Source organism: Triticum urartu, chromosome 1, assembly GCF_003073215.2.
Source record: "Triticum urartu cultivar G1812 chromosome 1, Tu2.1, whole genome shotgun sequence".
NCBI classification, from domain to species: Eukaryota; Viridiplantae; Streptophyta; class Magnoliopsida; order Poales; family Poaceae; genus Triticum; species Triticum urartu.
The window spans coordinates 288,656,287-288,671,254 of record NC_053022.1 but is presented as its reverse complement, the minus strand read 5'-3'; the positions used below and the strand labels follow the sequence as shown (position 1 = coordinate 288,671,254).

Here is a 14,968-nt window from a genome sequence, read left to right as displayed (position 1 = left end):
TATCTTGCATTTTGCATCCCGCATCGCATCCCGCATAGCATGTCATCATTTCATCATATTGCTTGGTCTTGCACGTGGTTGATTGTATCCTTGTTGCTTGTTTGTCTTGTTTGGGTAGAGCCGGGAGACGAGTTCGCTATCGAGGAGCCCGTTGAGTTTGCTTGTGAGGATCCAGTCAACTCTGACAACTGTGCAGGCAAGATGATCATACCCTCGAAATCACTACTATCTTTGCTATGCTAGTTTGCCCGCTCTTTTGCTTTGCCACTGCTACGATGCCTACCACTTGCTTGTCAGCCTCCCAATTGCATGATTGAACCTCTAACCTACCATTGTCCTAGCAAACCGTTGATTGGCTATGTTACCGCTTTGCTCAGCCCCTCTTATAGCGTTGCTAGTTGCAGGTGAAGATTGGAGCCGTTCCTATTGGAACATCTTTTATTTGCTTGTTGGGATATCACTATATTGCTATGTTATCTTAATGCATCTATATACTTGGTAAAGGGTGGAAGGCTCGGCCTCTCGCCTAGTGTTTTGTTCCACTCTTGCCGCCCTAGTTTCCGTCATATCGGTGTTATGTTCCCGGATTTTGCGTTCCTTACGCGGTTGGGTTATAATGGGAACCCCTTGATATTTCGCCTTGATTAAAGCTTTTCCAGCAATGCCCAACCTTGGTTTTACCATTTGCCACCTAGCCTTTTCTTTCCCTTGGGTTCTGCAGACTCAAGGGTCATCTTATTTTAACCCCCCCGGGCCAGTGCTCCTCTGAGTGTTGGTCCACCTGTCAGCTACCGGTGGCCACCAGGGGCAACTCTGGGCTGGCCTACCCGTACCTAGGACAATCTGAGTGTGCCCTGAGAAAGAGATATGTGCAGCTCCTATCGGGATTTGTCGGCACATTCGGGCGGTGTTGCTGGTCTTGTTTTAACCTGTCGAAGTGTCTTGAGTTACCGAGATACCGAGTCTGATCGGAACGTCTTGGGAGGAGGTCTTTTCCTTCGTTGATCGTGAGAGCTTGTCATGGGCTAAGTTGGGACTCCCCTGCAGGGATTGAACTTTCGAAAGTCGTGCCCGCGGTTATGGGCAGATGGGAATTTGTTAATGTCCGGTTGTAGATAATTTAAACCTTAATTAATTATAACGAATCAACTGCGTGTGTTGCCGTGATGGCCTCTTCTCGGCGGAGTCCGGGAAGTGGACATGGTGTTGGAGTTATGCTTGCGCAGGTTGTTTCTCTAGTTCCTCGCTCGCGCCTTGCCTCCTCTTCTCGCTCTCTTTTGCGGATAAGTTAGCCACCACATATGCTAGTCGCTCGATGCAGCTCCACATACTTGCCTTATCCTTCCTATAAGCTTAAATAGTTTTGATCGCGAGGGTGCGAGATTGCTGAGTCTCTGTGGCTCACAGATACTATAATTCCAGATGCAGGTCCAGGTGATTCCGCTCCAGGTGACGAGTACGAGCTCAAGTGGGAGTTCGACGAGGACTCTCAGCGTTATTATGTTTCCTTTCCCGATGATAAGTAGTGGTGCCTAGTTGGGGTTCGATTCAGGGCCTTGTCGCATGTTGGGTTCTTTTCCATTTTGGCGCCGTAGTCGGGCCATGAGTGTTTGCTTGATGGATGTTATTTATGTACTTTGATGTGACGTGGCGAGTGTAAGCCAACTATGTACCTCCCCTTCATATTATTTATATACATGGGATGTGTGATGATTTCCTGACTTGCGACCTTGCTTTCAATGCGGTTATGCCTCTAAGTCGTGCCTCAACACGTGGAAGATATAGCCGCATCGAGGGCGTTACAGAACCAACTAGGGGTAAAAATGCAATTGTCCCAATATAAAAACAACAAGGTAGTAAGTGGTAAAAGTGAGCATAAAAGGTATTGCAATGCCAGGAAACAAGGCCTAGGGTTCATACTTTTACTAGTGCAAGTTCTCTCAATAAGGATAACATAATTAGATCATATAACAATCCCTCAACATGCAACAAAGAGTCACTCCAAAGTCACTAATAGCGGAGAATAAACGAAGAGATTATTGTAGGGTACGAAACCACCTCAAAGTTATCCTTTCTGGTCGATCTATTCAAGAGTCCGTAGTAAAATAACACGAAGCTATTCTTTCCATTCGATCTATTCTAGAGTTCGTACTAGAATAACACCTTAAGACGCAAATCAATCAAAACCCTAATGTCACCTAGATACTCCAATGCCACCTCAAGTATCCGTGGGTATGATTATACGATATGCATCACACAATCTTAGATTCATCTATTCAACCAACACAAAGAACTTCAAAGAGTGCCCCAAAGTTTCTACCAGAGAGTCAAGACGAAAACGTGTGCCAACCCCTATGCATAAGTTTGCAAGGTCACGGAACTCGCAAGTTGATCACCAAAGCATACATCAAGTGGATTACGTGAATATCCTATTGTCACCACAGATAAGCAGATGCAAGACATACATCAAGTGTTCTCAAATTCGTAAAGACTCAATCCGATAAGATAAATTCAAAGGGAAAACTCAATCCATTACAAGAGAGTAGAGGGGGGAAAACATCATAAGATCCAACTATAATAGCAAAGCTCGTGATACATCAAGATCGTGCCGAATCAAGAACACGAGAGAGAAATAAAACACATAGCTACTGGTACATACCCTCAGCCCCGAGGGTGAACTACTCCCTCCTCATCATGGAGAGCACCGGGATGATGAAGATGGCCACCGGTGATGGATCCCCTCTCCGGCAGGGTGCCGGAACAGGGCCCCGATTGGTTTTTGGTGGCTACAGAGGCTTGCGGCGGTGGAACTCCCAATTTAGGTTATTTTCTGGAGGTTTTTGTATTTATAGGAATTTTTGGCGTAGGTCTCACCTCAGGGGGGTCTCCGAGTCGTCCATGAGATAGGGGGACGCGCCCAGGGGGTAGGGCGCGCCCCCCACCCTCGTGGACGGCTCGGGACTCTTCTGGCCCAACTCTTTTACTTCGGGGGCTTCTTTTGGTCCATAAAAATCATCAAAAATTGGCACGTCAATTGGACTCCGTTTGGTATTCCTTTTCTGTAAAACTCAAAAACAAGGAAAAACAGAAACATAAACTGGCACTAGGCTCTAGGTTAATAGGTTAGTCCCAAAAATCATATAAAATAGCATATAAATGCATATAAAACATAGATGGATAATATAATAGCATGGAACAATAAAAAATTATAGATACGTTGGAGACGTATCATCGCCGCCTCGTGGATCTTCTGACTTGATCTTCAAGTCTCTGGGGTGTCTTCAGGTTCAAGAAAAATCATCGCGAAGATTTTATTCCGTTTGGTATTCATTTTCTGTGAAGCTAAAAACAAGGAAAAACAGAAACTGGCACTGGCACTAGGCTCTAGGTTAATAGGTGAGTCCGAAAAATAATATAAAATAGCATATTAATGCATATAAAACATCTAAAACAGATAATATAATTACATGGAACGATAAAAAATTATAGATACATTGGAGACGTATCACTTCGCAGTCCAGAGCTAATCATCGCCAAAGAATTAGAGGCTGGAGATTAGAATCACACATGGCTTCTAATTATGAGGATTAGAGGATTAGTCTAGCTCTAATTAGTCAATTAGGACTAACTAGAACTAGAAGAACTAGAGGAGGCTCCAAAACTTGTGTGTTGAAACGGTGCAAAACCTCTAGTATATATAGGTTGGAGGGGAGGGAGAAGGTTGAAAGTCCCTCCTTGGGGCGCCGTCCAAGGGAGGGGAGGAAGAGTTCTGCCCACTCTCCAATTCAGCCTCCTTCCATGGCAAAGGGGGCGCCTACCCCACTTGGGCCCTTATGGCCCAAGTTGCCTTTCACCTCTTGGCCTTTTAAGGCCCGTTGATATTAAATTAAATATAAATTGCTATAAATATTTTTAGACCATTATATATATAATTTAACATCTATTATTATCGGTAATACCTGGTATTACCCGATATTCATCGAAACCCTTCCAGTGACCCCGAAATGCTTCAGATCCTCTTGGAACTATTTCGAATATTAATGAAACAATTTTACAAATATATTATCATCACTCCTATCCTATTAATGCTCAACAGATCATGATTTCCTTAAGTTTGTGACCCCGTAGGTTCGGTAACTCATAGACATGAACGAAACCCCTTCGTTCAATGACCGATAGCGGAATCGTGGACGTCCATATCGATCCCTATGAGCACACAAATTATATTTGAGTGAACCTTTGGTTATCATTTGATGTTCCATTTGCTTTGCAATACTTTACAAAACCCGAGATTCATCGGTATCCTCCTGAATAAACACATGCTCACTATACCGAAATCCTTGTTACCGGTTTTGTTCCTTTTTTCTTGTTATCGTGTTCCCGCATCCCCGTGACGTAGTCACCTGTGTCTGGCCAGACGACGATGGATGACGTCACACCGAGAGGGCCCTAAGAATACCTCTCCATCATCGGAGGAGCAAATCTCACTCTCGAGCTATCTAGTCCCTTTGTCAAACATTCCGATGAACCCGTAAGTTGTCGTTATGATCATCATGTTACAGGTGACGTTTGAGCAACCCCAAAGCTCACCGTATGGTACGAAGTGACTAGATGCTCTCATGCTAAGGAGAAAAATCACACGTTAACACTCCGTGATATTACAATTGATTTTAGACGATATTACTTAATTCATAACAGACAAATTTGGGTCAATTCAATATGACCGTTCTTCCAACGTCATCATCTCAATGTTGTTTTAGGACTATCATGAGCACAACAACACTTGAGCTAGTCCTAGAGGCAAGACTAGGAATCTTTTATATAAATTTTTATCATTCCACATGTGCATATGAGTTTTCCACTGAATCGCATGTTCCAGGATCATAGCGGTTATAACATAGAATATAAACTCTTTAATTATGAATATGGAAATATAATTATACAAATATTATTGCCTCTAGGGCATATTTCCAACACTTAGACGCTTCATGAGTCAAATACCCCATCAAGGTGGATGTAAGATAGCTCACTATCTGAACCATGGGAAAAATCTTCACTAAGCCAACTCATGTTTGTGTATCTCCAACTCTACTTGTTTTACCTTCACTTGCATGCCTTACTTTTTGCTGTCATTTATTGTAGTAGACTTACATGTGTAGGGTGCTTGATAGATTGCTATAAAAGGCTAAAAGAGGCATGGAAATTAAATTTTAGAAAAGGAGTGCATCTTTTGGCTTAGTAGTCTATTCACCCCCTCCCCTCTGAACATACTTGTCGATCATACAAGTGGAATCAGAGATTTGGTCTCCTTAGCAAGGGTCTCCATTGGTGAATCCTTGGTAAGTTGACTCTTTGCTTTGTCTTAACCACCTCAGAGAATATGGTTTCTAGCGAGGGAAGTTATCATCGTAGAGGTCCTTACTTTGATGGTTCAATTTTTTTCTAGTTGGAAACATCAGATGAGAATGCATATTCTTACTCATAAACCCATCGTTTGGGCTATTGTTCACATTGGCTTGCAAGGTGAGTTCTTCCAAGGTGGACAAGTTTCAGATCCTGAAGCAACCGCATGATCCAACAAAATTCTCAAACATGTGACATCCTCTTCAATGCTTCGTGCCCCGAAGAATTCAACAAGATTAGTTGTCTTGAAAGTGCAAATAAATTTGGAAATGCACAAAGGTGTCGAGTCTATGAAGGAGTCCAAACTTGATGTCCTACAAGGTCAGCTATACAAGTTCAAGGTGAAGGATGGTGAAGGCATTGCCGAGATGTACTCTAGGCTAGAAATCATTACAAATTAGATTGTCAGCTTAGGAAGCAAAGCAATGATGGGAAAATTCATCACTAAGAAGATCCTCAAAGCTTTGGATAGCAAATATGACACCATGTGCATATTAATCCAAATGATGCCAAATTAGATAGATCAAAAATCTCAAACCTACATAATAAATTAGAAGAATTGTGACACTCCAAATAATCATTTTTTATAATTAGTTTAAAAATGTAGAATGATTTATTTCCGTGGAGAAGACAATAGAGAATTTTAACTTCATGATTTCTGGGAAGCCATGTATTTTTTAACAAAATGATTGCCTTTCATATTACATTGGGCGAGCGAAGCTTAAGGACAATGTTTGCACTAACCAAGTCATAATTAAGGTAACAATGGATATGACGATCTGATGGTCGGAAGAATGAGGGTGTGATTAGTTTATGACCCCAACTGACTAACACGACAAATTAGGCCACTCTTCTTCTTCATTGTTGAACTTAGTGCCTGTAATATTCTTAAGGATGCAACTACTTAGGGTTCTTAATATTGAATTCAATTGCTATTGAAATATTTGAATTATCAAATCAATATTTTTGGTTCTTATCATGGACAAATAACTAGCACCAATTTCTCACAAAAAAAACCCAAATAACTAGCACCAATATCTGGCAAGATATTCGACGTGTGTTTGAATTTGAGTCGGATTAATGTATTTCAGAACCAACCAAAATCAATGAAATGTCTAAAACTTCGGCACATTTCATTGAAAAAACACAACTGTAGTCCTATTACTATTTTGACAGTTTTTAATTTTCATTGTGACGACGTTCCATGGTTTTATTCTGTCTTTTTATCAGACATTATTCAGTTTCTTCAGAAACATACGGCGTCTCCTGCGATAGTTCAGGCACCAAGGGCGAACCAGTTGATCCCTTCGAAGGAAAACTATGTGAAAGTCAATGTGGATGCAACAGTATCAAGGCATGGAGCTTACAGTTCAGTTGGTGCAATCTGTAGAGATCAGGAGGAAATTTCATGGACGCATCTACTCTGTTTTTCCCACATGTGGTTGGCCCTCCAACACTAGAGGCTCTAGCCATCAGAGAGGGTCTAGTTTTGGCCCAAAATCTTTATGCTCACCATATCATCGTCGCCTCGGACTGTACGACGGTCGTAGAGAAAATCAAGTCATGAAGTTCAGCTAGTTATGGTGCTATCATCATAGAAATTAAAGGTAGTTCTTTAAATTTTACTTCTAGCTTTTCTAGACATGAGTTTAGAATCTCGAATGGGAGGTTCACAATCTTGAAAAATATGGTCTTTCGTTAGGGGTTGGGCGCCATGTATGGTTAGGCCAACCCGGAGATCTTCTCTTCGTCCCTTTAAACATTGTGACTGATTAATAGAGTTTTGCGAGTTTGTCTAAAGAAAACTTGAATTGAGAGTGTTCTCAAAACAATCAAAAAAGAAAAAAAAAGTAAACCAGAGTCCTGTGCAGTGTGCACAATTCATGAGAAATGCTGTCTGATAACACCTGTATCTCCGTTTAAACGAGCAGCGAATCATTCGAGGAGTTTCCCAGCAGACCGAGGATGGATGCCTGCCCATATAAACGGAAACGAATCGGGAAAATGAGAATAAATTGTGAAGTGACACTGCCTGCAATTCCCCAACCAAAGTTCTCGCGCCATCCATCGTCCCCCCGCCCGCCCCAACCCACCAACGCCCAGGCCCGGCCGGCTCACCTCTAAAACCCTCCCCCCCCCCACCCCTCTTCATGTTCCTCCCTCGAGCCACCACCTCGCTCCACTCCCTGCTGCGATGCCAGTTCCGCCCGCTCCCCTCGCCTAAAACCCTAGCCATTACCCTCGCCCCGCCGCCCCTGCTCCTCCGCCCCCGCCGTCTCTGCTCCTCCTCCTCCTCCTCCCGCCGCGCCCCCCCTGCCGCCGCCAAATCCGGCGAGAAGAGGCCGCCCGCGAGGCTGAAGAGGGCGGAGGCGGTGAAGCCGCTAGCCGCGGGGGGAGCGGCCATGTCGTCCTCGGGAGGCGCCGGGGGGAAGCGCTCCGTGGCGGATGTGCTCATGGGGAACGCGCGGGACGCCGCCAGGAAGGCCAAGAAGGGGGCCCCGGCCGCCTCCGGGGTCCCGTCTCCGAAGAAGCCCAGGACGAAGACGACCGCCGAGGCCGACGGCGCGACGGCCGAGCCGGCGGTGGACGAGAAGCCGCCTTCGCCGGCCAAGTCGCCCGTCAAGTCGAAGCGCCCGTCGTCGCCACCCAAGTCCAAGTCGAAGGCCGACGACGCTCCTGAGGCGAAGAAGAGGTCCCCGTCGCCCACGAGGTCCAAAACGCTAGCCGCGGCCGCGAAATTGGAGGCCGCGGAGAAGCCCCTGTCGCCGAAGAGGGCCAAAGCCCTAGCGGCCAAATCTGACGCCAAGCCCTCTGACCAAGCCCCTGTCTCTCAATCTAAAGACCAAGCGTCTCAATCCGATGATAAGAAGACCAAAATCTCAAATGCCACCAAGTCAGAGGAGGTGAATACCACTCTCGAGCTCAAGAAGAAAGGCAGTGAGTTTGATCCCATGGCTGCTGCCTACTGGAAGCCCGGCGAACCTGTGCCATTCCTGTTCCTGGCTCGGGCACTCGACCTCATTTCCAACGAGTCTGGACGGATTGTCATTACAGAGATCCTGTCAAACGTGTTCCGTACAATTATTGCCACAACACCAGAGGATCTCCTTGCGACAGTATACCTCTCGGCTAACCGGATTGCGCCACCTCACGAAGGGATTGAGCTTGGTATTGGGGATGCATCAATCATCCGTGCACTTTCCGAGGCATATGGCCGGAAAGAGGAGCATGTCAAAAAGAACCTCAAGGTTGTTAGTTGTGAAATTTAGGTTCTGCAGTGAGCAACAGCAATGGGGTTTGAGCATAAATTGATTGCTTTGTGTCTTCATCACTGTAGGAATTGGGTGATTTGGGGCTCGTGGCGAAAGCAAGCAGGTCATCACAGAAGATGATGTACAAGCCAAAACCACTGACAATATCACGTGTGCTTGATACCTTTCGGACAATCGCAAAGGTAATATGCTTTCTCATTTTACTCAAGCTATAAAGTGTCATTTTAACCCTTACTGTGGCTTGATATTCTCAAAATGAAATGTTTTTTTCTTTTCTATTGGGTTGATTTTGAAATGCTTAATTATTGGAAATAAATCCACTCTGTTTAGTAATCGGTTATATTGGAGAGATGATTAGCTGGTTGCAGAATGCAGTGTCACTTCAGAAATCACTTAGCAATCATGATGTTTTCAGGAATCTGGCAAAGACAGTCAAGATAAGAAAAGAAGTCATATCAAAGGACTTCTTGTCGCTGCAACAGACTGTGAACCTCAATACATTATACGACTTCTTCAGGTAAATATTGCAATGTTTAGTTAACTGCACTTAAGTATTCATATGTTCTTTGCAAGAAACCCCTGAACTGGCACTTGTTGCAGTCGAAGATGCGTATTGGGTTGGCAGAGAAAACTGTCCAAATGGCTCTTGGGCAAGCTGCTGTATATTCTGAAAAAGGGTCCCCGCCAAAAAAAGTCCAATCACCTTTCGAAGAGGTTGATGCACTTATTTCTTTTATTTACAATTTTACATTAATTTTATATTTGTGCAGATAGGTGTTGAACTCTTATTGTCCGCATGCTGTTGCAGCTTTTACTAATTTAGTCTACCCCTCAAGGCTTGTATCCTGCTGTTTCTATGACTTTTTGGCAACATGCTGAATTCCTTTTTTGTATCCCTGTTCTTTCTCTCAGAGTATCTTGCTACCTTGGTAATGGTAAGGATTTATAAAAAAATCATTTCTGTCACCTGAAGCCATTGAGGCTTGTACGGTACTCCCTCCTTTCACAAATATAAGATGATTTGGATATTTCAATATGGACTACATACAGACTGAAATGAGTGAACAAGTTGGAACATCTTATATACATCCTATATACATCCTTTTTTGCGGATGTGTCTATATACATCCAATTCAGGAAAAAGTTGGAACATCTTATATTTGTGAACGGAAGGAGTATGTTTGGTTGTGACAATGTTATCAATTAATTGGTCATGCCTCTTTGCCCACTCTGTTTGTCTTGCCAACATGGCCAAAACATGGGGTGGCAAAACCTTGACCAAAAGATTCACTAGCCAAGTTTTTGGTGGCGTGAACTTGTGCTCAAACAAACACACCCATAATCCTTCTGTAGTGGCTCCTCTAATCACTACTTAATCTTGTTGAACTATTGTGAAATTGGAACATATAATAATTATATATCTTTAGTCGCTGTTTTTGCAGTTTGTAGTATTGATCGTAGCATTGTGTTGTGTGCATGTGCAACATGTTCTCATGTTTTCAGTTTTCTTTCTCATATTGCCTGAAATCTGTGCATGGATACTGACTGGTATGATCATTCTAATATTTCTATACCCTCTCTTCTGTGTAGGCTGCAAAAATAATTAAAGAAGCATATTCAGTTCTTCCAATCTATGATAAAATTGTCCCGACTCTTCTTGATGCTGGTGTTTGGAAACTTCCAGAAACATGCAATTTCTCCATAGGCGTCCCTGTTGGTCCTATGTTGGCAAAAGCAACGAAATCTGTCTCAGAGATTATTGACAAGTTTCAAGGTCGTGAGTACACTTGTGAGTACAAGTATGATGGTGAACGGGCCCAGGTACAAGCAAGCCTCATGGGTATTAGCTATTTTATATTTTGCCCATGCTAATCTCAAATAACACTATAATTTGCAAGATTCATTGCATGGAGGATGGAACAGTAGAAATTTATAGTCGGAACGCTGAAAGGAATACTGGGAAGTACCCTGATGTTGTTGATGCAATTTCTAGGTATACTTACCTTTTCATTTCACCTACCAATTTATTGAAGCTCCATGCCTATATGTGCTAGCCTTGATAAGCTAGATCTGTTTACAAACTCATAGCTAATCTGCATGTCCATTGCACATTTCCTGTTGCACTACTAATTCTGAGAATTAACAAATTTTACTTATCTCAATGCAGAATCCGAAAGCCTACAGTTAAGTCATTTGTCTTAGATTGCGAAATTGTTGCTTATGACCGCGAAAAGAAGAGAATTTTACCCTTTCAGGTTTGTATTTTTTCTCTATTAAGATGAGTAAGCTCACTTCCATTGACCACCATACTTATAACTGAGTTTATAACCTATAGCTGATGTACAATGAAAACTGTTGTATGTAGTAGATGAACTAATGCCTCTGGTTATCATACTTACCTTAATTTTTCCTAGTTTTCATGTACCTGTCACTGCTAGTTGTAAGGATGCTGATATCTTTCTACTTACTTCCAGATACTCAGCACAAGGGCCCGCAAGGGTGTTACTATAAATGACATCAAAGTATCAGTCTGTACTTTTGGCTTTGATATTCTTTACATCAATGGGAAACCTCTTCTCCAGGAACAACTTAAAGTTCGCCGAGAGGTATTGTACAAGTCATGTAGACTCCTAATAATATATAATTTCATTCTGCTGTCTAGTTGGGTTATCTATCCTATTCTGTAGGTATGTCCTCAGAAAGTTGTGATTGCAGATTTCTTTTGTTACACCATATTTGTTAGTCATAGTGTTTTACTTGAGCCATTTTAAGCTCGCCATTAATTCCCTAATCATGTGTGTCGTACATGTATATCCATAGAAACTGGTATAGTGTACAATCTGATTATTGATAAACAAGAAAGTGATGTGGTTGCACCCTAAAAAAAGACTAATTCATTTGGCTGTCTTGACTCTCGAAAGATGTAGTTATTTATTGGCTTTGAATACTTGGCAGCATCTTTACAACTCTTTCGAGGAAGTGCCAGGTGTTTTTCAACTGGCAACTGCAATTACATCAAATGACCTCGAGGAGATACAAAAATTTCTTGACTTATCTGTCAACTCCAGGTAATTGGATTTTGTAGAGCTTTCACTTTACAATTAGCCAGCTTATATGTCTGCTACCGATGAGCTGTGTTTCCTTGTTCACTTTATACAAAGCAAATAACAGTCGAGTTTTCCATAAAAATTAGTACTTATAACGCATTCTATTGTTTGCTTCACTTCACGTTGGCCTCCCATTGTTAGATCTATTTGATTGCTGTGAGAGTACATCCTACAAAATCTTAGCCACCTTGGATATATACATATCTGTGAAAATAAGTGGCCAAATAAGCAAGTGTTAACTGTAGCATCTATCACTCAGTTCCTAAATATAAGTCTTTCTAGATATTCCAATATGGACTACATACGGAGCAAAATGAGTGAATCCACACTCTAAACTATGTCTATATACATCCATATGTAGTCCATACTGAAATCCCTAGAAAGACATATTTAGGAACGGAGGGAATATATATCAGGACTCCAGTAAAGGAAAAAATGGGTGAGGGGAGTTTACATGGAACTGTGTTGTGAAGGGTTTATTATCAATGCTAACCACCACCGTTTTCTTTTGACATTTTTTTTTCTGGCACTAAGATTTAAGTGATTTTGAAGTTGTGAAGGGTTGATTATCAAGACATTGGATACGGATGCTACATATGAGCCAGCGAAGCGGTCAAACAATTGGTTGAAATTGAAGAAAGATTACATGGACAGGTTAGCATATTTCATGCCATCCTGATTTCACTCCTCATTTTTGCCTGCACAACATGGAAATCTAGACAATAGTTATGGAGCACAGGATATAGATGGCATATTTATCCCTCATGTTATTGTCTCATCATTTATGCTGTGACATGACACCTTACTATGAAGTTTTGGGTTGTCAACAAGTTTTTACAGCAGAGACTTATTTGATGTCAGTAAAATAAATACTAACATTTTGTTCTACCAATGGTGTATTGCTCTTTTGGCCAGTGTTGGAGATTCTTTAGACTTAGTGCCAATTGCTGCTTTTCATGGAAGAGGAAAACGAACAGGTAATTAAACATGCATACTGAAGATTAAAATAAATTGATTATTATAGTTCTGTTTGCATTTATCTGATCATCTTTTGCCTTTTTTCTTAATAAGGTGTATATGGATCGTTCCTCTTGGCATGCTATGATGAGCATAATGAAGAATACCAAACAATCTGCAATATAGGTATTTTTTGTAACCCTAAATTACTTGAATGGTGAATCAATTCTTTATATTCATATTTATATAATTGTAGGTACTGGATTTTCTGAGCAACAACTTGAAGAGCGTTCTACGAGCCTTCAAAGTAAAGTAATAAAGAACCCAAAGGTGATACATTAATTGACCAGCTTGTCGCATAATGGTTCTTTTATTAATATCCTGTCCTGTTGTTATGGTATATAGTAATGCTTTATTTTTTGCAGGCATATTATAGGTTCGCTGACACGACTGACCCAGATGTGTGGTTTGAGCCGTCAGAGGTGATATGCACATTGAAACTTAAGTACTCCCTCCGTAAAGAAATATAAGAGCGTTTAGATCACTACTTTACTGATCTAAACACTCTTATATTTCTTTACAGAGGGAGTAGTTACTATTAGTTCGTTATATTTTTTTTCACTTTTGTCATTTGTCATTGCTAGTCTTTATTTGATTGATCTTAGCTTGTTCTACTATTTTTGATTTGTAATGAAAGAGTGATAATTAACCCATTATCATTAATAATCTAGCAACTTCAGAGTGAACATATTTGTCTATGTTCCTAAGGCCATGTGCTGGTTAGTTTTCGAGTAATTTTTTTTTTTGCGATGGAGTTTTCGAGTAATTAATAAGGAAAGAACTTATTCCTGCTATATCTCGCCGCCCATTTATTTTGAAGTCACGGGATCAATTTTCTTGCTGTGTCAGTTCATGTATAGCAATGAAAACAGCGCGTTTAAGCTGAAAATTAGCATCTACCTGCATTTTATCTGCATTTGGTGTTGACTCTGAAAATTGTTGGCTATATATACACTTGATAGCTTAAGGGGGTTATGATGATTTTAATTTCAGACTTGCTGGTGTTTGCAAACTAATCATTTTTCACCGGTCATCAGGTGTGGGAGGTCAAAGCTGCTGATTTGAGCATAAGTCCAGTTCATCGCGCTGCTAATGGGATAGTTGATCCAAATAAGGTCGGTAATGTTATTTGATCTCCTCATTCCCCCATTTCTAAAATATGCAGAGTATGGCTAGACTAAAGTTTGAATTGAATCAGGGCATCTCTCTAAGATTTCCTCGTTTGTTGCGGGTGCGTGATGATAAAAACCCAGAACATGCAACCACAGCTGAGCAAGTAAGTTTTCTGTTGCTTTTTTCTTAATGATATGTATGTTGTTTAGAGTCTTCATGTGGATTTGTATTCAAATTCCCAGGTTGCTGACATGTATCGTGCTCAAAAAATAAACCACTCGCACAACCAAGAAGATGAGGATGATGACTGAGACTGACCCCATTTTTATGTGCATTTGTATGCACGACTTGTTGAGGTAAACACCAGATACATTTTCTCCTTGTTTAACTTGGACAGTTTATATGCATGTTTACCGCTTGTTGGATAATTGTTTGCTTCCTGTCTTTGTGAACATTTAGCAGGACATGGTCAAGAATGCATGTCCGGTGATTTGCTTCGTCGTTGTTCAAACCGACTTCGACATCTTGAGATCTGTTCATTTCATGTAATCCTGTGCAACTTTTTGTTTGTTTTCTGGTTTTAGTGACGAAACTGTAATACATGCTATTCAGGGGTGTGCATGGTAGGAAAATTGAATAGTTGCAAAGTGCACTAACACAACCCAAAGATGTGCATACGGCAGCTTTCATTTGGCGAGAGCTGTGGATGCTACATTTCAAAACCCGATCCTCCAGATTAATTAGAGTTAGGCCTTGTTTGGTACTAGGGTTTTTGAGGGGATTGGTGGGGATAATCCCCACAGGGATTGGGTGAAACTAGGTTTCACCCAATCCCTTCAAATCCCCATTTATCCCCAATCCACTGTGTAGGGGTAGTGTATTGGGTATTGAGAAAAATGCACTAGAGTTGGGGGATTTGTGGGGAAATATGGGGATGAAACATGTCAAGTACAATAGAACCAAACGGTGTTTTGGGATGTGGGGATTTAGGGGTTTGATTGGGATAATCCCCACCAATTCCTTAAAATACACTAGTACCAAACAAGGCCTTAAGTA

The 14,968-nt window shown here is 41.6% G+C and overlaps 1 protein-coding gene across 2 annotated transcripts; it reads left to right on the top strand.

Moving 5' to 3' along the window:
- The first annotated feature begins 7,538 nt into the window (after nt 1–7,538).
- Nucleotides 7,539–14,661, top strand: LOC125508223 (DNA ligase 1). 2 transcript variants are annotated; one of them, XM_048672848.1, is made up of 18 exons: nt 7,539–8,651; nt 8,741–8,857; nt 9,091–9,192; nt 9,276–9,389; nt 10,266–10,496; nt 10,574–10,668; nt 10,843–10,930; nt 11,150–11,281; nt 11,631–11,743; nt 12,335–12,436; nt 12,698–12,759; nt 12,854–12,925; nt 12,996–13,069; nt 13,165–13,221; nt 13,837–13,914; nt 13,998–14,075; nt 14,155–14,268; nt 14,375–14,661. In XM_048672848.1, exons 1-17 carry the CDS (start codon nt 7,554–7,556, stop codon nt 14,221–14,223), a joined length of 2,682 nt encoding a protein of 893 aa, XP_048528805.1. In that variant the 5' UTR covers nt 7,539–7,553; the 3' UTR covers nt 14,224–14,268; nt 14,375–14,661. The 2 variants fall into 2 exon arrangements, with proteins under 2 accessions (XP_048528805.1, XP_048528811.1); XM_048672854.1 differs by having other exon boundaries at nt 14,372–14,661.
- Nucleotides 14,662–14,968: the final 307 nt, after the last annotated feature.